The 26,518-nt window shown below is 36.5% G+C and overlaps 4 protein-coding genes across 13 annotated transcripts; 2 read left to right on the top strand and 2 right to left on the bottom strand.

The window, feature by feature from the left end:
• Positions 1–1,790: 1,790 nt before the first annotated feature.
• LOC110766237 (Spc97 / Spc98 family of spindle pole body (SBP) component) lies at positions 1,791–14,683 on the bottom strand. 9 transcript variants are annotated; one of them, XR_015836566.1, is made up of 17 exons: positions 14,397–14,680; positions 13,592–14,269; positions 13,157–13,363; positions 12,737–13,048; positions 11,730–11,857; positions 10,413–11,573; positions 10,041–10,182; positions 9,785–9,944; positions 9,381–9,544; positions 7,715–7,800; positions 6,447–6,546; positions 5,493–5,554; positions 5,047–5,206; positions 3,606–3,727; positions 3,385–3,529; positions 2,351–2,505; positions 1,791–2,241 (listed from the first exon to the last, which is right to left on the bottom strand). XR_015836566.1 is itself a non-coding variant. In XM_088254963.1 (16 exons), exons 1-16 carry the CDS (start codon positions 14,565–14,567, stop codon positions 3,436–3,438), a joined length of 3,666 nt encoding a protein of 1,221 aa, XP_088111089.1. In that variant the 5' UTR covers positions 14,568–14,680; the 3' UTR covers positions 3,140–3,435. The 9 variants fall into 9 exon arrangements, 7 of the variants coding, with proteins under 7 accessions (XP_088111089.1, XP_088111087.1, XP_021825222.1 ...); XR_015836565.1 differs by having other exon boundaries at positions 1,791–2,505; XM_088254963.1 differs by lacking the exons at positions 1,791–2,241; positions 2,351–2,505 and having other exon boundaries at positions 3,140–3,529; positions 10,413–11,181; positions 11,263–11,573.
• Positions 14,684–16,722: 2,039 nt separating this feature from the next.
• Positions 16,723–18,836, top strand: LOC110766241 (uncharacterized). The gene is made up of 2 exons (XM_021969535.2): positions 16,723–17,005; positions 17,766–18,836. The coding sequence occupies exons 1-2, from the start codon at positions 16,894–16,896 to the stop codon at positions 18,695–18,697; spliced, it is 1,044 nt and encodes a 347-aa protein (XP_021825227.1). The 5' UTR covers positions 16,723–16,893; the 3' UTR covers positions 18,698–18,836.
• A 151-nt stretch (positions 18,837–18,987) lies between these two features.
• On the bottom strand, positions 18,988–21,605 carry LOC110766239 (double-stranded RNA-binding protein 1-like). The gene is made up of 5 exons (XM_021969534.2): positions 21,124–21,605; positions 20,520–20,650; positions 20,125–20,344; positions 19,524–19,703; positions 18,988–19,427 (listed from the first exon to the last, which is right to left on the bottom strand). The coding sequence occupies exons 1-5, from the start codon at positions 21,362–21,364 to the stop codon at positions 19,069–19,071; spliced, it is 1,131 nt and encodes a 376-aa protein (XP_021825226.1). The 5' UTR covers positions 21,365–21,605; the 3' UTR covers positions 18,988–19,068.
• A 656-nt stretch (positions 21,606–22,261) lies between these two features.
• Positions 22,262–25,826, top strand: LOC110766242 (protein AE7-like). 2 transcript variants are annotated; one of them, XM_088255805.1, is made up of 6 exons: positions 22,262–22,447; positions 22,699–22,832; positions 23,043–23,141; positions 23,239–23,338; positions 25,069–25,114; positions 25,477–25,826. In XM_088255805.1, exons 2-6 carry the CDS (start codon positions 22,723–22,725, stop codon positions 25,575–25,577), a joined length of 456 nt encoding a protein of 151 aa, XP_088111931.1. In that variant the 5' UTR covers positions 22,262–22,447; positions 22,699–22,722; the 3' UTR covers positions 25,578–25,826. The 2 variants fall into 2 exon arrangements, with proteins under 2 accessions (XP_088111931.1, XP_088111930.1); XM_088255804.1 differs by lacking the exon at positions 22,262–22,447 and having other exon boundaries at positions 22,704–22,832; positions 23,038–23,141.
• The last annotated feature ends 692 nt before the right edge of the window (positions 25,827–26,518 follow it).

Genomic DNA, 26,518 nt, shown 5'->3' with positions numbered 1-26,518 from the left:
ACATGATAGAATTACATCCAATTACAAGTAATTAGGGATTACAATAAATTATAGATATTTATCTTAATCAAGGCAATGAAGACGGAGATTGGCTGGACCAATTTAGGGAGAGTTGATCGTGTCAAATTTTCCAGGTTAACGGGCCGAGGGCCCACTCCAACAACACCGATACTGTCCCCACTTTACCACCTGCACAATCCTCAGGTGTGGGGTTTTATCACAAAAGGCCTCGGTGTTAGTTAGAGTGGGGTAATTCTATTTAAAGTACTATTTCTCCTTCCCTCTCTCCGATGTGGGACACAATTGGTTTCAACACTCCCCCGCACGTGAGACCCCATTTTGTGGGTCACATGTGGAGATCCACATCGGCAACCACGTGGAGCCATGTAGGGACTCACCCATCGCGCGGGGCCAAACGGGGACCCACCCATCACGTGGCACCTTTGGCTTACGTGGAGCCAAACGGGGACTCACCTATCGCGCGGGGCCAAACGGGGACCCACCCATCACGTGGCAAGTACGGGCCCGCAACCTGGCTCTGATACCATGTCAAATTTTCCAGGTTAACGAGCCGAGGGCCCACTCCAACAACACCGATACTGTCCCCACTTTACCACCTGCACAATCCTCAGGTGTGGGGTTTTATCACAAAAGGCCTCGGTGTTAGTTAGAGTGGGGTAATTCTATTTAAAGTACTATTTCTCCTTCCCTCTCTCCGATGTGGGACACAATTGGTTTCAACAGATCGGACTGAATTGATTCACTAACAACACACAAGGCAAAAACCCATCAATCAAAACCAAAGAGTTAATGCCATATGCAAAAACTCTAACAAGTTACAATGTATCCATTATTTACTATGTCATACATACAAAAACTACGAGATTAGGAGTGAAGTCTCCCTACCTAGAGAGTCTAAAGCTACAGCCTCATCCCGCACATGTCATTGCTCATCGCTCATTGTACATTGTCTTTGGGATTAGCCTACAAAGCTTTGTTCTTGGCCTTAAAGCTTGTAATGCGTCTTACTAAGTTTCATCTTTCCTCACCCAAGCCATGTGAACTATGTACCTCTCATGGCCACCACAATCCACCCTCCTTGGAGACTCAATGTCCAAGTCGATACATTTCCAATTGGTTACTAAGAAAGGTGAAATCTACACATGTAAGGCCTTTAACCTTTCATCACCCAAGACATGTGGGACAATGTGCCACTTATGGTTATCAAAATTCACCCGCTCGAGGCCCGATGTCTTCGTGCTCATGAATTTGTTCTTGGGCCATTGTGTCACGCCCCAGGTTCGAGGGTCGGAAGAAATCTTGTGCCCGATATGTGAGTAATAAAGAAAAATAAAAAGGGCAAAAAACAAGGGTTTAAAATAAAATTCTCTTATAAAAATAGCTCCAAAATCTTACAAGTGTACAAGAAAATAAATAAAATTCCATCACTCTCATCTAATTCAACCTCGACTCACCTACCATCCTCCTTTTAGGCTTTAAACCTGCAAAGTCTATAAAGGGGTGAGTGAAACCACAACTCAGTGGTAAGTCTTTTGTAACGCTCTGCACTTGAGGTTTTTAACCAGTCCTTTGTAATGCTCTACACTTGTGGTATTCAGCAAGTCTTTTGTATTTGTGCTATGGTTAAGCACCAATGATATGGTATGCACTTTTGTACTTCAAAGTGTTAAATGCAAACTTAGTACTTCTTTTCAAATAACCAGAAGGTTTGGTTTCTTTAAGACCTGTTTATGATTCCACCAATATGGTGAAGTTTTGCATTGAAAGTGTGATATCCAAATGGTCAGATATATTCATTCCCAACTGCTATGAGTACATCAAATTGTTTCAAATTGCACCACTTCATTCAAAGCTAGCCAATTTTTTTTTACAAGAAATGGCGACAAATAATAGATACAAAAACCCAATAACACCACTAACACATATTACCCAAAACCCAAAACCACAAAATACATGCCCTCAAACCCTTTCATCAAGCTGCATAAAAAATAAATAAATAAAACCTCTTTCATGACATTAATTCCAATTTCAGTTGTTTCCCATCCCTGCAATTTGGTTTCGATAACACATAAAGGCCCAAAATTATCATCACAATCAAGCAGCTGCCAAATGAGAACTTAATCTTCTTTACTTTAGCTCTCTACAACTGAAGTTCCTCCTCCATGGTTCTAATACGTCTTAACAGCCCATGAATGATCTGCTTGGAATGATTGCACATTTCTGGGTCCGCCCTCTCCCACAAATCCACCGTCGACCTCTTTGCATCAGTCATGGAATCGGATAAAAGAAAAGAAAAAATTCAAATAACCAAAAGCATCATAAAACTCACCCCTTGTGTGCCACAAACATAGAACATTCTTCCAGGGTTTAAATCTGTCCACGATGTCCTTATTAACGCCTCTTTTCGACATTTATAGTATCTCCCCAACATAGCTCCTCCACGTTCACTTGAGACTCGCACCTTATCTCAGCACCACGACTGGTCTGGTTACAAAATTGGGGCTTCAGGACTAAATTGGCTGATTTTTTAATCCAAAGAGTTAATTTCTACAAGTATCATAATTTAGGGGGTAAAACGAGTGAAAATCATATTTTCCATTTGTATCCGTATATAAGTATATATCCCTCTTAAAGAGAAGAATATACATATCAATGTATCCCTAATTACTTTTGAGTATAGATTTTGTATAAAACGTCAACACCCCTCTTTAATTTTATTGATTGTTTCCACTTTGATTACATGTGACAACTTGATAATAAATATCTAGTGGACTAGCGCTAGATTCGTAATCAAAGGTGCATAAGAGGACATCTCTATTGCTATAGGGAGATTCTATTTTGAATATATGTGTTCCCACAATCCTTGCATTAACAACTCAAAGTAACGACATTGAGAATACAAGCAGCCATGTAAACCAAAGTGATTAAGTACGAGAAGGTGAGCTCGCATCATTCTCTAATCCTCCTTATGAAAGACAACCAAAGTGATTGACCATAAATTAAATTATTTACAGCCATAAAGGGTTACAAGAAATAAGAAGATTTAGAAAACGACCAAATCATCCAGTTCCTATTCCTCTTGAAAATTGGTTTAGTGTAGAGAATTGACAGGATCAAGAGCGAGAAACAACGAATGTCATTACCAAAATTGTCTATAATACAAAACGGATATAATCATTTCTCCTCCATATACACAGCTCTCAACACTCAAGTCACTAGTGTCCGACAACACGTAGCAACTATCCTTCACTCTTACAAAACAAAATGGAAAAAAAAAAAAATATATATATATATATATATATGTACGCGTTGTGATTTAGATTATCAAATAGCCAAACAAAGATCAGTGTAGGAATTTCCTACCTCAAGGAACAAGACCAAACTGAGAAGAATGATATACATCGGTTGGGCATATCATCCACTGTGATTCTTCAAGAAGTTACCCTCCTCAACCATCGTAATCAATGAAGCTGCTTCAAGCATGATATGAATCCCCATTTCTCGCTTACTGCAATGATCATATCACAGAGCTTTAGACCGAGAAGGCATAAAAGGCCATTTCATTACCAACATCTGAGTAATACTTGTTGTAGTTGAGGTATTCCCAAAAATGAGAAAGTCCAAATTTCCCATGTTTAGGTGACTTGAGGTAACAGAGGTGCAGTTCTTTCATATTCTTGTCAAACGTTTGTTTTATTACGACCACCTGCAAAACAGATGCACATGCATGTTATCGACAGGTTGGTTCTTTATTTTAATATGTTATTTAAGAGCAAGAGTACAATTGTTCATTTTAATGCTCTACAATACAATACTAATTTCAGAATCAAACAACACACATCCACCATAATGTCATTTCGGAATCTGGATTCACACCAGCAAGCATGCTTACTTAGGCACCTCAAGTAACAGGGAGCTGCTTAGGCTGCCATGACATATGAATGCATGTAGATGAAAATACACACAACACAATACCCTTCCCTTGATGACTTGGGTGTTCTTGCAAACATATATTACGCTTTGCATTGTAGGCACACAAAGATACAAAACTTCCGAACAAATTAAGGTTTCCATGTCAAAAGAAAAACGCTGCAATATTATATACCATATTGGGGACCATGTAGATATCGGTTTCTGCAAACCAATGAGAACACCACCCACAAGGAAATGACTTTTTTGTGGTCAGATTTTTATTTTTTAAATACACAAAATAAGAATGGAAATTGCATATGGGATTGCCATTCAGCAATGCATTTAATCACTACAATCCCTATAGTATTGCTTCTGAGCCACTCCATAGACAATATGACGTGAATTAAGCAATGCCCCTTACGACAACCCCTTTTACCAATAGTACTGCAACCACAACCCCTCTATCAATGCCACAGCCAGAACACTTTTTACAACTTCTGCCCCATAGATCAAGTTTAGCAGTTCTCTCAATCACTTCTTATTGTGACACAAGCCCACAAATCAAACATATCATTAGGGCTCTAGTTAGCTTCTAATTCTGGACTTGGTTAGTTTTTTACCAGCATAGATGCATACTTCACATTTTGACCTTGATTTGGATCTGTAGCTGTTTGGGTTTTCGGAAAAGAAATAGGTGGCGATGGCTGTGATGCAGTTGGATCACAGCCCATAATGGTAGTGCTTTCTGGTGACAGCAGGCCAGCAGCCAGTCACATTCCTTAATCAGCACATAAAACCAAAGTAGGAAAACGGGATTCACTTATGAGATACAAGGAATAAGAATCCCACACAAACACAGGGTCACATCATAGTAAGTATGAAAAATATGTCTGCTTTTGATTTAGATTTCTTATTTTCAGGAAAAAAGAAGGTATATTTGGATTTCTAACTGCACAAGAAACAAAGGTATCTCAATATCCAACCTAGCAACACTCTTGCATTTTCACCTCACTGTCATTGTTGTTGCTGCCATCTTTACTATAAATGGCATTCCTAGTTAAACTTAAATTTCCTGAACACGGTTCTTTACAACGTTAAAGATGTGAGCATCACCTGAGATATATTGATTCCAGAAAGTCTTGCCATTAAATTCCCTTGACCTGTTCCCGCATCCCACATTTCCCCGGTAAGACACGACCTGAAGTCAAGAGCACACTGCAGAATGCTCTCAATGATCCGAGCTATAGGTCGTGTTTCATCAGAGAGGAAACATCTGCAAAGATTAGATTCATGGTTAACAGAAAATCCAAGGTAACAATATAATGTCAAACCACAATCTGGGAAAGAACAAGTACAAACAAGATATTACAACTCAAAAGGATGTAAAATAGAACGTGCTCACTCACAGCACACACTTGGTGTAAATCTTTCACTCATTTATTTACTATAAGTGAAAAAGAATTCTTTATTAATAGAGTTAGAAAACATTGAAATTAAGAAACAGGTGACACGCATATAGCAATGGTGAGAAAGTTTATAGAATGACCCACTGAACTTACATGTCAAGCGAATCTATTAAATATGCCAGATGTACAGACTGAAGATCCATCATATCTTTGACCTATAGTAACCAAATGCCAATTTAAGATCAAGAAAAAAATAATAATTAATTATAAACATGTAATCATATATCTCATCAAAGTTCTAGAACAAAAGGCATACCAGAAGTATTTAGAGTATATGGCGTAAAGAGACATGATATGATTCATAAAAGTCTATCTGCCATTTCATCTGTGAGACACCACTTTAATTAAATAACTTTCCAGATTTACTCAACAATATTAATACAATCTTAAGATAGAGCAATCTAATCAATCTTTTATGTAAATTGGAATCGAGATTTTCTTTTCTCTTCTTTTCAAATAAGTTTTTATTTTTATCAGAATATTGCATCACAAACAGATACCACCTTCATATCAAAAGATCTCCAGCATGTCACATCTAAAATTGGTCTGTGCTAGCAATAATCCATATACCCGCAGATTTTTAGAATATATAACCTCCCTTCTAGTTTGACCTAGCAGCAAACAAACAAATTTCAAAGGCCTTGGCGATGATAAAATAAACGGTTTTGAATTTTGTTTACAGGTGGGGAAAACAAATGTAGGAGACATTGTTATTCATTGCGCAGGGCAGGCTTTGGATGATTTTCATCAAACTACCTGCAGCATTGGAATCAATCTTTTGATTATTCAAAATTGGCTTCAAAAATTTCAATGTTCCTGTCATGTGGCAAAAATTTCAAATAGCATTTATTTTAAACAGATCTCTCATCGCCATCAAATGCAAGGTACTTCAGCCATTACACGAGCATTCTATGGAACATAAACATGCCAAAAAACATGGAATTTCAACTACAAAGTTGATGTACAATGAATTATGTAATCATTTCATCTCAACTTTCAGGCTTAATTGTATGAAGACTTTATGGATCAAAATAGCAGGCTTCAAACCTTATGCTTAAGTGAGTATAGAAACCTGCACCATGATACATGTGATAGCTGTGACTCCACATATTGCTGTAATGTAGATACAAAATGATTGACCTGGAGCCTATGCATAGATCAGAGAGTCAAATAATAAACATAATTTTCAATTAGAAATCGTAATTCTAGTATTTGATCAAAATTTAAATTCCTGTGAGGAAGTTAGATTGTCAGAGCAGATAGTCACCAAATGTCTCTCCCTTTACTTTTCATTCTAGGTTAAAGTTAAACCTGGCAGAAGTAAGACTACCTGATATACAGACAAAAAGACTATTCTTAGATCAAATAAACAGTATCCCTATTGTTCCCGGAGCTCCACCCCAACATCTCACGAAAAGAAAATCATTAGATCAAACTTCTCTAATCTTGCCAAAGAGAACAGAAATCCGCTGAAATACATCTCAAGACATATGGGGAAGAGGACATTTCAAATGAATCTGTTCTCATTTTCCATAACAATTAGAAAATTTGTATCCCGCACATCTCACAAAACACATCTTTAATTAGTCAGAAATGAACCCTGCAACTGTCTTGCGGTTCTTCCCTATTTCTTTCTCCCTTTTTCCACTGTTATTTCCCCCTTTTTTGCCACATATTGGGGGCCCAATAGGCCTGTAAGAGTTAGTCCTCTCCTATCCTACAAATCCCACAGCCTTGGTGAATGCAACATTCCATCCCAGGCCCCTTCTAAGATGACAAGAGACCTAACTAAATGAACTGGCAGGAATTATATACTTCTTTCCACAACTAAAACAGCCATTCATTTTTGTTTTCTGGGTAAATGATTGATTTTAATAGAAGAGTCAAAGGGGTAAATATTAGCAACTCCTATTCTGATGTCAACTTACGCATTTGTGAACCAAAAAGAAATTCATTAGAAACGTTATAAACTTTAGGTCATTTTATATTCATAATATCTTTTTTCTCTAAACTTTACCATTACTCAATAAAAAACAAAGTAGATGCAGGAAAAAAATGAAGGCAAAACATCTGAAAGGATGAGGTGGGATGAAAAGTTCAAACTTATCATGCCAAAGAAATAAAAGTACAACAAGAAAGCAAAAGTCAGCAGAAAACAAGGGTTGGAAAACATAAATCTCTGAATCCAGAAGTGGGAAACTAATTAACAGATATAATTAGGATTACAGTAAATAATCCCAAAGGCAGATACACTGAGAGCGATAGCTCCTAATTCACCAAAATTAAATTTAAAAAGGGCCAATTGCTCAATGTACCTCATCTTCACTAATGCATTGAAATGACGCACTTCCCTTTCATTTTGTTCAGAGTCGTTATTCTGACTAATTGAGTGCACCAAATCCTGCACATATAAAGTAAATTTTAGTATCCTTTGTGAAACAAAAACAAAAGGATCACGTGAATTACCATGCACTTCCATGAGCCAAATGCAAATCCAAGTAAGTTTATGCATAACCCAAACCCTTTTTTTTTCAGATTTAAACTTCAAAGAACTTCACCCACATCATCGAACACTAATATATATTGTCAATCTCAAAAAATTAAAAAAAAATCCTGAAAACTAGATGATAAAGCTTTTCCCCGAAAGAAATGGAACAGTATGGTAACAATTTAACAAATTTTCTTGTTGACATTTCAAAGTCAACAGAGAGTTCAAGAAGAAGAAAAAACAGAAAATTACTTATGTTAAGGGCATTAAAACAAGCATTTCTGCAGTCTGAAACTGGGAAAAAGAAAAGGGATAGTTAAAGGAAAATCACGTAGCAAAACATCATTATTTTCAACTATATTAGAGAAGACTTATGTCTCGGCAATCCTTAATTTAGTTCTGAAATGAGAAGTTAAATCAACTTCAAAGAATGCCCTATTGCAAACCAACAGTAGTTAGTTCTCTTGCCAGTGAAATATTTTTACTGTTGTACTGCTTAAGATTCAGAGGAATTATCAGCTGGTAAAAGTGCAACAACCACATTTGAAAAAGAAACGTCAAATCACAAAGCACAGAAGAGTACAAAAAAATGAATGCTATATGACCCAGCCTCTATCGCTAAATGATATCTCAACCCCTTCTAGAAGTTGAAGCTTCAGAGCTCTAGCTGGGCAAGAGAAGTTTTAGGATGGGGGGAGATTAATAAACGCCAAGACTAAGGGGCCGTTTGGTAACGTTTTCTAGGCCCCGTTTTCATTTTCTACCAAAAATGCATTCAGTATGTCGTTTTCATTTTCACTGGAATTGTTTTCTGAAAAAACAAATTCAAACTCATGTACAAAAACTGAAAACACCAAATTATCGTTTTCATTTTCTACCCAATGTATTGGTCTGATTGCTTTCCTTTTTTTTTTATTTTTTATTTTCAATTTTTTTTGGTTGGTCTGATTTTTCTTTTCTTTTTTTCTTTTTTTCAATTTTTTTCAATTTTTGGTTTTTTCGTTCCACTTCATTATTTTATTTTGCTACACCAGTGTATATTAATATTATGATAAAACCATCATATATTATTCAATTTCATATTTATTTTTAAATATTTATTTTAAACTAAAGATAATATTATTTTATTATCTAGGTTTTTCTAAAATAAGATTTTTTTATTATTTTTCTCGAAGTAAACATTTTTCATTGTTTGTAATAATTTAAGCCTTTAAAATATCAGAACTTTTCAAAATATACTTTGTAGGACAGAAATTAGCAAAAAATATACTTGAAAATTAACTCACAAATTATTATTCTCAAATTGTCCTACCAGACACATTTTCACTATTTTTATTTTCTGAATCTATTTTCCAATTAATCTACCAGATGCATTTTCGAATCCTGAAAATGCAAATTCGTTTTCTCGTTTTCTCGTTTTCATTCTCATAAAACATTCTCCAAAAACGTTACCGAACAGGCCCTAAGCTTTTAATCAGTCAAAGAATCCATACCTTTAATTGGCGCCATACATCAGTCAATGAGAAAATAGCAAGCTTCACTTGTATCAGAAAGCTGAATATCTCGGCATACATTTTCAACGCACTAGGACTCAAAATAATACTGATTGGCCAGTCTACTCTATAACCCAAACCAAGAAAATTGAAGGAATGGACTCCTGCATCATTGACAGGTAAAATATTAGAGGGTGGAGAGAGAGAGAGAGAGAGAGAGAGATAGAAGAAATGCCAAATGAATTTAAAAATGTTTTTCAAAATTCCAAGCATAACCAAATCTGAAATGAACAAAAACAGGGGATGCACTAAATGCTTTTTTTCAACATTATAAACATATTTGAACAACAATCAATTGATGTGCCAATATATGATGAAACATTGTGAACAGTATAACAATGTACCAATAACAGATGCTGAAAGAGGCATTGCATCATGTCCTTTCATGTACACAAATAACCTGTCCTTATGAGGGTCACGTTCACATGATGACCTCTGAACTGATGACTCAAGGAAACCTTGAATTTCTGAAAGTCTATGATCTGCCTCTGTAACACACCATTTCTATAATTTCCAGAAGAACAAGAAAAAGAATAGAGTCAGATGGTACTATGACGAATCAGATCCTAGTATTGAGTAATGACATGAAGTGATTATTACATGATGCCAAAGGGACATAATAAACAAATCTGCCCAGTCCGCTAGTTCCATAAAGTGGTATCGCCGCAGAGCCAGTAAATGTTCTTGCAAATCAAATCCTTCTTCAAGCAACTTAATAGTTAACTTGCTGACATACTTATATCTAGCATTTTTAAGGATAACATCTCTCTTCCAATGGCAATGACATGAAACAGACACACAACCTTAAAATTGTTAACAAGCAATCAAGCACCAAAACAAAGCACACAAACTGATAGTCATAAAATATTCTATTAAGGTTGTGCCCAACCAAGCATAGACAAGCAAGAAAAAATAACCATAAACAGAACCAGATGAATCTTCCTTCTACTTAATGCACAGAAATAAGGATACTGAAGCATGATTTCCTGCAGAAGGCATTTGTCGATAATAAAATCAAGTGGTATCTCAAAAATTTCTGACAAGCTTTGTCTATGATCTTCAACTCTATTAACGACAGTGTCACTGAATCTACCAAGCAAACTCTCCCAACAACTACCACCGGAAACATTTGTTAAATTAGCATTTTCTTGGTCGTGGTCCTTTGAGTCTGAAAATGGAAGAGAATCAGATACTTTGGTTTTATCAATCGAGACACTATCCCCACCAAAATCTTGTTTCCCAAAGCGATCACTCCTAACACTGGTAACAGAGGCATTGGAGTCCATGAGCCCTGCAGGTAGCTTTTCCAGACACACCTTAAAAGGGTCTTTTATCAAAGAAAATTCAAAGCAAGGCAAAGAATGTCCAAATTCCCTTCCGTATCTCTCTTTGGGCTTCGTTATCAGGTGAAGTAAGTTATTCTTTGTCAACATTGGATTCATGCTGAGAAAATTGTTATGGGAGTTAACTTTCCACTGTTGTAATGTAAATATATCTGAAGAAGTATATGTCACATTTTGAGGTTGATCCTTGCCATAGGCTTCTTCAATTAAAGCACTAGTAGTCCCAACTCTTTTTCTGAAATATGATGTGCCCTCCTTTAAGGCCTCTAGTATTCTTTCATTCACCTTTGAGGGAGAGTCCATTGGATGTGACCTTCGACCATCTTTGTACTCTTCATCAATGGCAGAATAACTCTCAAAAAGACCACCTTCTGGCCAGTCCTTATCGGATAGACAATCTGCAAACTGAACATCAGACAAAGCTGACAAGTTCGATTCTTTTGGTTTTATGGGCACAGATATTTGACTTGTAAACACACCTTTATGATGAGAATGTGCTAGGGCATCTCTTCTTTCACAAAGTCTACTCTGGTCACTTACTATATGGCATGACTCTTCACGTACATGAGGCTTTTGCAAATTATCAACGGGCATACTCATTGAAAAGCTTAAGGCAGATAAATATTTTTGTTCCAGCCCAACAACATGATTGGGAAGCTCAACCATCTGCTCAGACACATTTTGCTCTGCAGAAGTACTGTCAAATGAACTTTCAGATGACTCGTACGAATCCCTGAGGTCAGATAGACCATCCCTTGCACTTAACTCACCAGAATCCAAATAATGAACCCTGAGAATTAGAGAAATCCAATCATCCATGAAGCTGCAACAACATTTGGAAGGAAAGAACAAGAAACAGGATAAAGGAACATATGTATTCACCAACACATTTGTGATGGGGGCGGGGTGGGGGGTTGTTGGGGTGGGGGAGAGTGAGAGAGATTACCCATTTGACTCCCTTTTATCATTTGTTGGAGAAGGAATAAAATTGTCATCCAAAGCAAATAAACCTGGGTTGGTTGAACTCCTACCACCATTATCCAAGAGAACAGGCAGTGTACCTGGTCGAACTACCTGCATAAATAAAAACAATCAAATTATTAGAAAACCAGATAACAACAGAAACTAGCATTGCAGCAAAACTGTATGAAAGCAGGTAGACATGAAAGATATGTTTCCTCTCATTCACAACCCTGAATCCTCCTTGTAAAGAGCAGAGTTGTAGATGAACGAAAGAGAGGCACCTATAAGCCAGGACATAGTTTAAACTGAAAAATCTATAACACTGAATTTCCCCACCCTTTTTTTTGTACCAACAGAAGTTCCACATGGCCTACCTGAAGGCAACAATGGCATGTCAAAAGTGGCAAGTCATAAAAACAAAATGAGTAATGTCTATTTCTATCAGCACTAACCTTGTCACTTATGGAGCATCTAACTATACAAAAGTATAAAACTTAATCAATTTATTAGTAGCTTGTTCTGTTTTGCATCTTGGGTATAAAAAAGGGAGGGGAGGCTATATATGCACTGCATAATACTAATTTGCTCATCATAAGCAGAGTTTCAACCTCACAGCATTATAGGTTACTGCAAACCAGCAGCATACCTTTAAAAAATTATAATAATAAATCAGAGCAACAGTTCTGAAAAGAAATAGTTCAACCTAGGACTGTAGTGGCATGAGCTATTAAGAGAGAGGAATTTGAATGTAAGAAACCATCAAGGCTAATTGTAAATAAGTTACAGACAGACTATAATTATGCCTAGGAATGCAAAGACATCATATCTCTACATTGACCGGAAACTGAAGAAAATGCTATTTGCGTTGCATGCTGCAACTAAGAAACAAAGACAAAAATATATAAAACTAATTAGAGTTATAATTGCATTATTTTTTTGCATAATAACATAGTTTCTATATAAAGAAAATAAATTATCAGAGTGTATGACCTGTTGATATCTGAACTCTAATTTTGCAGAAAGATTCTCGAGTTTTTCCTGCATTCTTCTGTAATATCTGTCCCTTGAAAGTAACATGGCCTCTACATTTCCTTTTATAAATGTCAATGGAGACGAATAATATGGACAATTGCCCGAAAATCCAGTCCAGCAGGGAAGAAAACCCTTGTAAGTATGGTCGTTGGTGGCAACAAAAGTACACAATTCAAGCAATTTCACTAGAACTTGCAGCTGCTGACCAGCTCTGACAAGTGGAATCAAGACATCCTTCAAAAAACAAGGAACAGAAACTCCATCTTGTTCCTGAGGCACAAATGGTAACCATGAGAACTAATACGAAGAAGAGAATCATGAATTCAAGGAAAACAGAATTTAATTCCAATTTTCCAATATTAAAAGTAATAGCATTACCGTAATAGTTGCCAATGGGAAGTCAACAGAGATGTCAGCTTTACCATGTTGATTTGGAGATAGACTGTCAGCATATTCTACAACAAACTCCTTGTAAGGGTCACTAATCTCGGCTTTGAATATCCATGATCTAATAAAGCCACAATATGGTTCACATGTACGAAGAAAAAGAAATTTGAGTAAAGGACGATGAGCAGGATCAGCAACCTAAACAAAGAATAAATAAATATGTCAATGAGCGTCCATTAGCAGAATTTAACCTTTTAAAACATTTATGTTACTAGACTTTTTTATGTAACTACAGTGTCCATTACCATTAAGACAATTACAGCCATGTGAGGGGATGCCATAACAACAAACTTGAAAAAGAAAAAAAAAAAGCATTCCATACTAAAATTACGAAGTTTCATGTTGGGAAAAGCAAAGTAATCAAACCTGTAATTGAGTATACAGATATGAGAGTAAATCCCCTCCTCTGTAGAAATTACAAAATTCCAAATTTGCTTTTGTAATCAATTCTTCAAGAGAAGATACTGAGAAACAACTAGAGAATTGATATAAGTTGCATAAGTTCGTAAGGGCTTCAATCTGAGTCCTCAATTCCTTTGTGTGCAAATAGAACTCCAACAAAGTAAGTTCAGAATACACTACACTGTTCAGACATCCCACCACAGAAGACGAACACGAAGAGCGCCTCAAACCCACTGATGCATACAAGGTATCCAGTGCACACATGTAACCTTCCACAAACTTTCCCACCGAAACAGCGAAAGCATGATTAACAAGACTATATGGAGGGCACTGTTTCACTTGAGCTTCACCATCAACATGATCTTCACTTTCCACATTCAAATTTGAAAAGTAGTCCACAAATTTCCGGAGAAGAAAGACAAGCAAACCTGAGCAGCCAATGGGCTGGAGAATGTTTCCCAGAGCATGAGTGCTTGAAGACCTATTCCACAGACTTGGAATCTGATGGAAGGTCCTATCAGCCGGATCAGAGCAAAATGCAGCAGAAAGCTTCTGGATGCTAACAAGCGCCGATTCAACTCCTTGCAGTGCATTCATCGCCAACCGCACCAAACTTGCCTCCTGTGCCCAAATGTTCACATTCTTCTTAAATTAAACACAAAAACATTTTCCTTCAAAATTCAATTTTCCATAAAAACAAACAGAGTGACTTTTGAAAATGGAAGGAATTTATGAATGAAACCCTAAATTGAGAGAAAGCGGGACTTACGGAGACGGTGGAGGCATGGTAGAGGGAGTGAGAGGAAGAGGACTTGGGGTTTCGAAGATGGAAATTTCCGCTTTCGGATGGGATCGACTCCCAGGTAGTTGGAGGAAGCCATGGATCTTCCAGGTTTAGATTCTCAAACAATGAGGATGCGAAATTGGTGTCCATCGCCATAATCTCATTCGTCTTCTTCCTTAATGTATGTGTGTGAGTGAACTGGAGAGTAGTAGTGGAAATCTCTCCAGAGACTCAGTTACCCCGCCTAAGCTATATATAGGCAAGAGGAGTTTTAAATTTAAAATAAATTAGTTTTCTTCTTTCCTTTATTTCGTTAGAACTAGTTTCTTTTTCTTTTTTCTTGTTCTTTTTTGCACGTGGAAAATTCTAGGGAGACAACCTGATTATGTAACACATTTCTAGTATAATTGGGCCTATATTTATTAGAGATGTGCTACACAAAGGATGTGGAGTGGCCTAGTGGTTTCCTCTTCCCCTTATCATCAATTGGCTCGGGTTCAAAACTTTGTCATTCCCTTTAAAATACAATATTGTTGTAATTCAAAAAAGAGATGTGATACATAATGTGGTCTCACTAGCATTACTCTTTACACATATAATAAAATGTTGCAAATGTGGATCGCCCAATACTTTCTTTGTTTCCTTATTGTGTATGGTGTAGCATAGTTTAAATATCAAGTTCATTTAGTATAACTATTTATTTATTTCATTTTAACTTTCCACAATAGAAATTATCACTCATTTCGTCCAACATCCACGTAATTATGTGTGGATTCTCTAAATGAATGCATATCATATTTGAATTTGAGATATTTAGTTATATACCCCATTCTTAACACTAGTGTTATAAATAAACACTATACCATTTGATTTCTATAAACAAACCCAAAAAAAAACCCTACTATTGCCAACTGTCCTATTTTTAAGTTTACTTAATATACTAATTTTCGGTTTTACCCCTTTATTTTGAATGTTTTGGGTTTCTTTTTTGTGAGGTTTTGAGGTTTTGAGGTTAGACTTGTTTTAAGAAAACTGATGGCAGTTTTGAAAATTATAGGAGTTCAAAGCTTCTTAATTATATTGTAAATGGGTTTTGGGTGTATTTCTAAAGTCCATTTCATGTAGTTTTTTATTTTATAATTTAGACTCCTATATTGACTTTTAATTTTCAATCAAAGTTAGACTATTGTTAAGTCTCACCATACATAATTTCACAATTTTACAGTTAAACAATTTTGTTAAAACAAACCAAAAAAAAAAAAAAAAACAATTTTGTAAGTATTAACAGCAAATTTTTCTTTATATGAAATAACAAAACTCAAAAGCCGAATAATTTGTAACACAATTCCTAGAGGCTCATTGACCCCCGGAGAAGTAATCATTTGCATATAGGCCATATATATGCATGAAAATCAAAGAAGCAACAGTTCATAGAGGCCCAATCATCTAATAATTAACACTATCCAAAAGAGCAAATCATTTGCAAGGATTAATGATAACGTGCTATGTTCATAATATGCTTAGGTAACTAAAATATAGAAAATATATACGGCCTAAACATGTTCTTTTCTTTTGTGACTTTATTCTTTCTATCTTTATAAATGAGTTTTTATTTATTTATGGAAAACCTCCTCAATCATTTTGATACTCAACAAATTATCATTGAATAAGGTAGAGGTCACACTCACATTTGTAAAACTCTCTTAACCTCAATCACCTCAAATAACTCTGCATTCATTCATGTAAATGTGTAGTAGTTTTTGTGACATAGCACGGAAACACGATAAATAATTTTTGTTTGGTAAAACACAAGTATTAACTCTAAAATTGATAAACTACTGAAATACATGAGGAAAATTATAACAAAAAGTACGCGAGTTCTGTATCACATTTCATAATCCAATACTTGAAAAAATAGAAATTAGATTAACTTCTCCCATCCCAAATAATCTAACACACAATTGAACATGAAATTACATTTTTATTTCTTTAACCCTAGAGCGTGGTCAGAATTTTTACATCCAATGTGAACCCATCTTTGGGAAATCCCCATTCAATTTTTTCACCAACCATAAATATTCACAAGGAGGTAGGAAAAGCCGTAAATTCAAAATCCAAGTCTCTGTCCAAGGAAGATGCTCAAATTGTAGCAAGAAAGTATTTGCAAAGAGTATATGAAAGAGACAAGGAACCTTCACTTTGCCAATGCATGAAGCCACCAATTCATGATGCGTAACCAATCAAAGCATAATTGAACATCTCAAACAAAGAAAAGCAAGCAACCAGAAAAAAGAATAACTAAATCCAAAGAAAACACAAGGCCAGAAGGACCTCTCAGTTTCCAATCTCTTCATGCCAATATGTTTACTATAAATCCAACCAACCCTAGAGCTTCCATCATATCGCTCACAGGGTTTCGAACAGAGCTATAATCGTACACAGAAAAGAGAGAGACCACTGCAAATTTATAAGGCTAATTTAGATGGAGGGAAAGCCAGTTGCTGCCAATATTAATCATGTTTTCCAAGACATTGAGCCATTAGAAGAATGGGTACGAGAGCAAGCATCTGACGCTTTCCTCGTCCATCTGTCGGGTTTGTTGCTCATGAATTTCATTTTGTCTCTATATTATTATTGTTATTTTTTCTATATTATTATTGTTATTTTTTCAAAACCAAGATGTTGGGGAATGTAGAATCCTCCTTCGTTTTCTAACATCTTGGACGTCTCCACTTATAGCCAATTATTTAGTTTTGTATGGAGCTAGATTCGCACGTTAGCAGTTCGACAGAAAATGGGGGAAAAGAAATAGGGTCAAATCCATATATTTTGCTAGGGTTTTCAATTTGGTCCATGCATTTTTAAAACATGCAGTCATACTCTTGTAATTAATTTACATTAGGTTGCAATCAAGCCCAAAAATCTTGAATTTGATAGGTAGTGTTCTTTTTATTTATTTAAAGGTTTGGATTGGACCAAGAATTTGAGATTATTGTACTTCAAGGTGAATATTGTTGTATCTAAAAAATGTGAAATATGGGTTAGGTCAGTTGACTAAGGCAGTGTGTGAGCCCCTTTTGCATCCGAGTTTGATCCTGTGTAGAATATCGCTTTGTCAAAAAAAAAAAAAAACATATAACAAAGTGGTCACTTTTGCGATTCCACTCTTGATTGCAACCAAAATCTTAAACATTTTTTTATTATAAAAAAAATACAGAAAATCTTACCAAATTCTAGCCAAAGAATAACGTAACAAAAGATGACCTGTGTGTGAAGTTTTGTATTGATTTTCTTGTTCTCTATGTTTTGGAATTGATGGAAGAATATTGGATTGGCGTTGATTTATTGTGACAGGATATAAAAAGGAGAATCTGAAGATCCAAGTAACCTCAGCTCGATACGTAAGGGTGCTTGGTGAACGCCCACTTGGGGACAACAAATGGGAGCGCTTCCGCAAGGAATTCCCAATTCCCTCAAACTGTGATCCCAATGACATTTCTGCCAAATTTGAGAACGGCGTTCTTTCTGTCAAGCTCCCCAAAATGATAGCTCCAGCAGTTGATACAAAAGTACCAAAAACCTCCACCGCAGAAGCCCCAAAGCCACCCACCCAAGAAGCTCCAAAGCCACCCACCAAAGAAGCTCCTAAGCCACCCACCCAAGAAGCTCCAAAGCCACCCACCAAGGAAGCTCCTAAGCCACCCACCAAAGAAGCTCCTAAGCCGCCCGCCACGGAAGCTCCAAAGCTTCCTAAACCCATGAGCACGGGTGGGCCGCAGCCTCAAAAGACTGGTGCTAATAACCAAGAGCAGATCAAGAAAAGCAACGAAGCAACTTCACAGGGGCAACATAGTAATTACGCGCCTCCGCAGACAACTGAAAAGGAACCAAGTAGGGTGAGTAAGAGTAGCAACCAAGTGGAAGCTGAGGCTAGCAATGCTGCTCAGAAAACAATGGACAAGGACAAGAGTGGTGATGGGTTGGACAAGATTGCTGCTAAAAGCACTGAAAAACTTCACGAAGATCGCGGGAAAAGGGTTGAGGATTCGACAAAAGAGGAGCTTAGAAGAGCATTATTTGGGCATCCTGAGGACAATGCTGGTGTTGAGAAGTGCTCTTTTAGCTATAACTATAAGCAGGCGGTGGATGGGCTGGTTATGGAGATGAAGCAGCAGCCAAGGAAAATGGTGAACTGGGGTTTGGCATTTTTATTTGTTCTGGTACTTTGGTTGTATGTCAAGCATACAATCAATTCAATTCAGGAAATTAAACGCCAAGAACTGTAAATCTGTAATGACTGCTCATGCATGCATATGAAAAATGCATGAATTGAATAAAAGGACTTGACCATTGGGAGGTTGTCCCTAATTTATTTACTTACATTTTCATTGTAAAATTTGATTTACCAGTTAACAATTATTATTATGTTCTAAATGTCATTTCATGTTTGATAATTTTCCCAAAAGTAATTTTATACTAAATTGTTTCAGTCATAACTTTTAAGTTCATAAGACTAGTGCAAATGGGATCAGCATCCAGCATGAGAAGCAGATACATGCCATAAGTTTAGGTTAAACATAACTGAAAGTCTAGTTGGATATCATGGTAAAACTAGGTCTTATCAAAGACAATATTCTGGTAACACCAGCAACTCAACTTAATTGCTTTCTTCATTTGGGAACTCCAAGCTGAAAGCCACCCACTTGTCATCACTAACGGGCAGCACCGTTATGTGATTAGGGAATGCAATATCAGGAAATTCTGTGTAAACTCTAACCCTGTTGCACAGCAAGTAACTCCTCACCCCTGTACCTTTCCCTACATTTGTGACAGCAGGAAGATTGGGTTGTATAAATGCTGGAGAGGAAGGGCTTTCTTCAGTTGAAGGGAGCATCGATTCAGAGCTTGAAGAAGGATTTCCAGTTTCTTTCATGTTATCCATTTCCGGTACTGCATGAAATGAATCACTGACCTCAGCTTCGAGATTGGCGTTGGCTGATAAATCGTGTAATGTGCCTGTTTCATAAATGCAAGAACAAAGAATATAAAGGTTTTTTGGACAAAACAACAAGGTTTTTGACATTCCTCCTAGTTATCAGATGAAGATGTCACCTTTGATTTGTTTAGTACATTCCTCATACTTGATAGCTGGAGATGAAACCAATTGTTCTTCATGTATGAGATTCTTGAATGAATCGACAATCATTCTCAAGTCAGAGCTTTGAGTACTGGTCTTGAGAGCACCTTCTCTCAGATGGCAGGAAGTGATCTCAGTAGCCCGGCTCAATCCACCTAAAAAGAAATTAACCTTGTCAATGCGCATTCATTGGCTTTCTTCCATGGAAATGTGCACAAGCAGCACATAACTCAACGTAGGATGCAAATATTGGCATTGCAACAATGTGCAGCAGAGTAAAGATTACCAAACGTAACGCAAAAAATGGCTTGTCAATTAACTAAAGATTTCTCTGAGTAAGCAATGAACAGAAACCTATCCGCAATTATTCAGTTACCTAATGAAATGATTTATATGCCTACTGTCTATCATGGCCTAATAAAAATTTTGAAAGACAAAACTTCATATGTAGCAGAAGAACATACAAAATCTGTTCTAATTTATTGCTCATGCTCAGATTAAATGATATACAAAAGAAGCTTCCTTCCGCAAAAATCATAAACCATATCAGAAGAGGAAGAATACTAACTAACTTACGCTCTTTTAAAGCAATGCAGGCAACTTTTGCAGCATTCAGCTCTGCCTGTTTCTTGGATTTCCCTGCTTTCCCATAGAATTCCTCTCCTTCAACTTCCACAGTGGAGGAGAATGTTGGCAGGTGAGATGCACCGGATCTCGCAGTTTTATATGCTGGCATGTAAAATCCTTCTCTCTGAGCTAACTCCTGTAAGTGATTCTTGTAATGACCAGATTCAACCTGTACAAGGACATAAAGAAATTAACTCTGCACTCTATTAAATGAATTAAAAAAAAAAATTCATATCTAGGATGTTGCGCAAAAATGAACACACGCGTCACCATAAGATATTGTTCATTTTTGCAACCACAAAAAAGTGAGAGCAAAAGAACAAGAACTAGTTTAGGGAACTTGCACTGATTTGAGCACCGTCTTGTGACGATGACATTGAAACAGCGTTTGCAGCAGCATGCTCTGGCCCCTTCAAAGCGTTGAAGAACTCAGGGCTCTCAAAATTATGCTCATCAGCTCTAACAGTAGGCTCAACTACAAGAGGTGGTCATTGATGATAAAGAAAATCAGCTGTATATTGGAAAGGCGTATGAAATATTAAATCCATTTAAACTATAGATTAAGTTTGCCAAGTTGAAATGTGCTTCATTCCTATGAACTTCATATAACAATATCTGATTTAAATCTTTCCCTTTTGTGATAGTGAAGTTAGTGATATGACAACACTAGCCTCATGCAAGTTTAAGAGTTTCCAAATAGATGAAGAGCAATATTTTTCTCACTTAATAATCTGCAGGGAAAAAATATTCATTCTTTTAAGGTAATTAGTTTGTTCATCAGTAGAATGGATCACGATTCACATATAAGCATCATCCTATTTTAAAATATAATCGGTCAGGCGGAAAGTACAAGTTCCCTGAAGCATACAAGAAAAGTACTAGATTGGAAGAAAAGAAACTAAGAAAGAGATCAAATAGAAGCCAGATGAGAAATATAACAAAATATACCGGAAGAAAAAGAAGAAGGTGGAGAGGTGAAGTGGAGGAAAGCGAGCATGGCGGCTTGGTTCTGCGCTTGTTTGGAAGATTTGCAAGCAACTGGCGAGTCAAAGGAGATGCCATTTACAGATACAGAGGCCTTGAAGGCAGGGTTGTGATCCGGTCCATCTTTCATGGCCGTGTATCTTGGCAACCCCCACTTCTTCCCATGGCACAGCTCCTGCAGCTTACTCTTGTGCATTATATACATAAATTCTAACTAATTTCTTCCTCTTTCTCTAAAACAAAACTGATCCGAGACGATGAACTCTCAAGTGGAAGAGCTGAAGAATTAGCAGTGTTGGCTTGAGGAAGGAAACTCATCTTTGTGCTTTGGTTTTCTAAAGGCAACATGCAATGCTTCCCGCGTGAATTTTTGGAGGAAGATTTTCCAATTAGGTGCATTCATTTGGTGTGGAGGCAGCAAAACTAAGGCAAATGATCATTATCTCTGCATGTTAAAAGCATGAGGGGGGTAGTAACTAAAAAAAGCATGAGGGAATAATCTGCATTATCTAATGTGTATCTAATATGATACATTTGAAGGCTGAGATAATATGATTAATTCGATTGTATGTATCTAATATGGTAATATAATTTGTTGTTGATATAGTGAAGTTTATTGGCAAATACGAAAAATATTCACGCTAAAGTTATACCATATTTGGTGACTTGGATTGAATTGAATTGAATTATGAGGTAGAATTGAATTGGATTGGATTACATTAGATTGGAAATGATAACACTAATCCATTGATATGTTTAGTACTACACACGATTAAGGGGTCGGATTTAATGAAATGTGCAATTACATGTCTTAGTAGGATTAGACATAATCCAATCTATGTTATTTTTAGGCCCACCAAACATTTGATTAGGATTATGAATCATATCCAACTACATAATCCAACTCACAAAACGAGTAATATAACAATAACGTTACGAGTACCAACTTATTTATCAACATATTGATAACAACAAATAAAACCTGGTTACATATGGTGAAAACGTAGGCTAGTATTTTAGTAGAAATCAAATGGACTTTAACAGAGTTAACTTCCTACGAGGAAACGCGTGTCAAAATCACGAGGAGGAAAATGGTGGGTGCAGGCCTTTTGATAACCCCTCTCTTTCCGCTCTCATGCTATCATATTTTCTCCCAACAACCCCTGCTGCTATTCGGTTTGCTAAAAAACCGAACCCATCAATTACCGCTCGATTACGTCTCTTCAAAGTTCAAACCATTAGCTTCTGCAATTTGACAGCCTGAAGAAAGAGAAGATCACAAAAAGAGGTCAGAATTCTTTCTGGGTTGCCTTTCTCATATTAATTTCGTGAAACTTCGTCTTTCAGTTTTGTCTAGAATATGATAAATAAATTGAATTCTCAGCAATCTGAATCTCTGATAAACCTGCATATGCATATTGGGAATTTTTTTTTCTTGAATATTTCAGCCGTCTCATTTCCATGTTTTGTTCTTCACAGGTTGGTGTATTTTTGTTTCTAATTTTGTTACTTAATTTGTTCTCTCTCTGTTTTCTGAAGGAAAAATGGTCTCTGAGCTAATAAATGCCAATCCGGTCATCTACGAAAAGAAAGAGCGTCGGGTTCGTAGTGTCCCAACTGCTGCTGCAGATGAATATGCTGTTGAACCCATTGACCAACAAGAAATTTTTGATATCCTTTCTGTATGATTACATGTATGCTTGTAATCTTATATGTACATGAAGCATCTGTGCATATTCTGATGCTTTTATCAATGCATATTAAACTCTTGATGAACTTAATTACTATAGCTTAACCTTGTGAGTTTGGTTTCAAAGTAATTTTGTATTTTGTCTTGTATGCCGAGAAGAATTTGGTCTTTCTTAACAATTGTTACATCACATTAGAGATATAAAAGACCCGGAACACCCTTACTCGTTGGAGGAGCTCAAAGTAATTACAGAGGATGCAATTGAAGTAGACGATGGTCGTGGTTACATCAGGTAGACAAATCTTTATATGCTCATTTAAATAGTTTTTCCTAATTCAGTTTGGCTTTTAAACTCTGTTGATTGAATAAATGATAATTGTTTTCTTCAGGGTCACATTTACTCCTACCGTCGAACATTGTAGTATGGCAACGGTTATTGGTCTTTGCTTACGTGTTAAACTCTTAAGGAGCCTGCCTTCTCGTTACAAGGTATGACCTTTATTTTCTTCCGATTGTCTTTGTCTTACAACATTCTTTATGTACCATTTAAAATAGGTGAAAGTGGGAGTGAATATTGTGATTGCATAAAATATTTTGATTTGGAATTCAGACCGTATTGTGTCACTGTTCTTTAAGCTATTGAGTTGAAGGAAAAATTATCCATCGGTTTGGTGATTGATGAGATTTGGGGTAAAAACTAGAGAGGGTTTTCTTGGAGACATATTATTATGCATTATGTGATTAGTATGGTAAGAGTAAAATCCAGAACATTTTAAGATGTGGGGTTTAGTGCCCAAGTTGAAATGGGTTTTTTTTTCCAGCAGTTTCTTTTGCTTGATGTTTTCTGTGAATTCTTTTCCTTTCTGAGAATCAAATTAGAATATAACTTGTACACCTAGCATCTGTAGACTTATGTCAATATTAATAGGATTAGGATTCCTAAACTCATAAGGATTCTTTATTCACATATTTCATCTCTAGCATATGTTTCTCTTTACATTTATTTTGCAGTACAGCGGTGCTTTCATCAAACTGAATTGAAATATCAAAGAAAATGACATTTGGAGTAGTCATAATCTTAAAGGAAACACTAAAATGCATAGGCAGAATGACTTATTACTAGAATTTTTGTATGACTTTATAAGAAATCAACTGTTTGAACATACTTGCGAAGTGTCATGCACCATTTTTGAAGGTGTGTGAATTTAGTGAGGAAGCAGGGAACATTCCAAGATGTTCTGCTCCACAACAGTAAAAAATTTTGACGAACAAAGCCTGTGCTGTTATTTTGCTATTTTCTGTCTTGATGCTAGACTGGTTAACAAACCTCCTAGGTTACTACATATAGTGCAAATAAATAACAGTGGTAGAAAAAATATTGGAGATAGAGACTCTGGATATGGTTGATTGAACTCAAGGTCAGTATACAATGAAGCAAAGTATTTTTAATTAATCACTAGAAAATGATCCATTAATGGCATCTTGGAGATAGCTTTGGTAAAAAGCGTGGAGTGTTAGAAGTGATAATTGCTAGATGTAGCAGCTGTATCTTCTGATCGTCCACACTCCACATACAAGTTGGTGTGCTTTTTGTGATGCCATTCAGAGAGAATTCTTTTGCTAATCATTTTGTTCCAAATATTGGCATAGCGTATTGTCTAAAGTCTTCTCACTCTGTATTGTCTGCCACCTGTGATGCCTGACCATTTATTGATTTCATGTTACTTAGTTCTTGCCGTTTTCCACTACATTGCTTGATGTACTGCTAAAGTTCATACTATTTGTGCAATTAGGATTCTCCTAACTGGATTCAACATGTGAGTTTCCCTCATAACCGACCCACCCCCCGCCCCGACCCACCCCCACCCATCTCTAACCTGACTAGCATGAGACACATGGAATCCCATGTGAATCACCAAGGACCACCTTTGTAAAGGCTAAATATGATAGACGGCATAGCAAATGTCAGGTCCCAACCCCTTCCCTCCTTTTCTAGATATCTTTTTTGTTAGTTGTCTATGGTGCATCTAATTGATTGTTGAATTCTTTATTATTTTTTGGTGGCATTGCCTGATGTACTGGTTGAAGTCTCAGCTATTCAAAAGCAAATGCAGAAGTTCAGTTTCTGAAAGCATGATGCAAAAATAATTATTAATTTTGCGAACAACCAATTCAAACAAAATGGTCATGTAATTTTTTGTGTGTGTGTGTGTGGTTAGGTGGATATTAGGGTGGCACCAGGATCTCATGCAACTGAAGCTGCTGGTACTCTCTCTCTCTCTCTCTCTCTCTCTCTCTCTCTCACGACTCATGATTCGTTCATATGATTCTCAGCAATTCACAATATAGTTTATAGCCAGTCATTCCATCAAGCTTGCCTGCGAAGGTTCTGACATCTGTTAAAAAATCATTTCTCCGACCTATTCTAACTTATTGCTAATAGAGAAAGTGAAGTCAGTCCTACCTTTCATCTTGGTGATAGCTTCTAGTAAACAAACACTGGACGTTTTGAAGCATCTATTGGACTATAGGACCTTAACATGTTGTAGCAAATACGTGACCTGAGCTTAGTATAAATTTCATAAATTCTCATCTAACATTTGTGCTTTTATTTTTCTACTGTGCAGTTAATAAGCAATTGAATGATAAGGAACGGGTGGCAGCAGCACTGGAAAATACAAGCCTTTTGGATATGGTTGATGAATGCATTTCTCCTTCATATGAGTGAATATGCGGACTAATTCTAATTGACTGAACCAGTCATCAGTATAATACTTTTCTTCCCTGTTATTTATGCATTTTGTTGCCGCTTCTGCTTTTCTTATTTGAGTGGCCAGTTATATGGGAATGACAGATTAAAAGAAATGATGTCCATTGCTCAAAATTGTGAGCATTTGATTCTTGTCCCATGAAATCTGTATTGTAATACCACAGAATAGCATTAGTTTATGTGATATGATTTAATTTAATTATCAAACTATTGTATATTTAGGGTTTGATAAATTTTTGTTGGTTGAAGGAAAACTTAACTCGGGGGGAGGAGTAAGAAGAGAGAGGGATGAGATTGAAATGGAGAAATTAGAGATCATTTTCAATTGGTTTTTGTTTCCAAGGGCATCTAATTATTTTCCCCAAATTGAGCATCGTTAATGTCTAAAATCCTAGAGTGGAAATCTAAATCCTAAGCCGTATGGTTTTTACATCCTAAAAGTTAGCAACCCACTAGGGTGAAAAAAAACTTGTCTATCCCAAATTTCTTACACCTTTATCTCTATCTCTATCATCGTGTGGCTCATGATGGATAAGAAAGGGGTATGAAACATGTTAGATGGAAGGTTTACTGAAAAGTGAGGGCTGCAGTTGGATTGACGGAACAAAAAAAATGTACACGAAATCAACCTACACCTAGCAGCACAAGGCACTAGGGAACCTAACTCAATTGAGGTATTTTCTTCAGTTGAGAGGCAAAGCTTCCCACGTTGCATTGGAAAGTTTAGGGGCCCTAAAATTGATTGTCTTGGGATACCAATCGCACAAAAGGAGTGAAATGATTTGCAAATCTGTGATTAGGTTGTTACTTAGGGGATTTGGAGGAATGTACAGTGGAAGAAAGGGCAACGATGAAGCTGAAGCCCTCAAACAAATCCTTATAACCTAAATTAACTGTTC

Source organism: Prunus avium, chromosome 6 (assembly GCF_965620075.1).
Source record: "Prunus avium chromosome 6, drPruAviu1.hap1.1, whole genome shotgun sequence".
Classification (NCBI taxonomy): domain Eukaryota; kingdom Viridiplantae; phylum Streptophyta; class Magnoliopsida; order Rosales; family Rosaceae; genus Prunus; species Prunus avium.
This window is presented reverse-complemented; position numbering and strand designations above follow the sequence as displayed.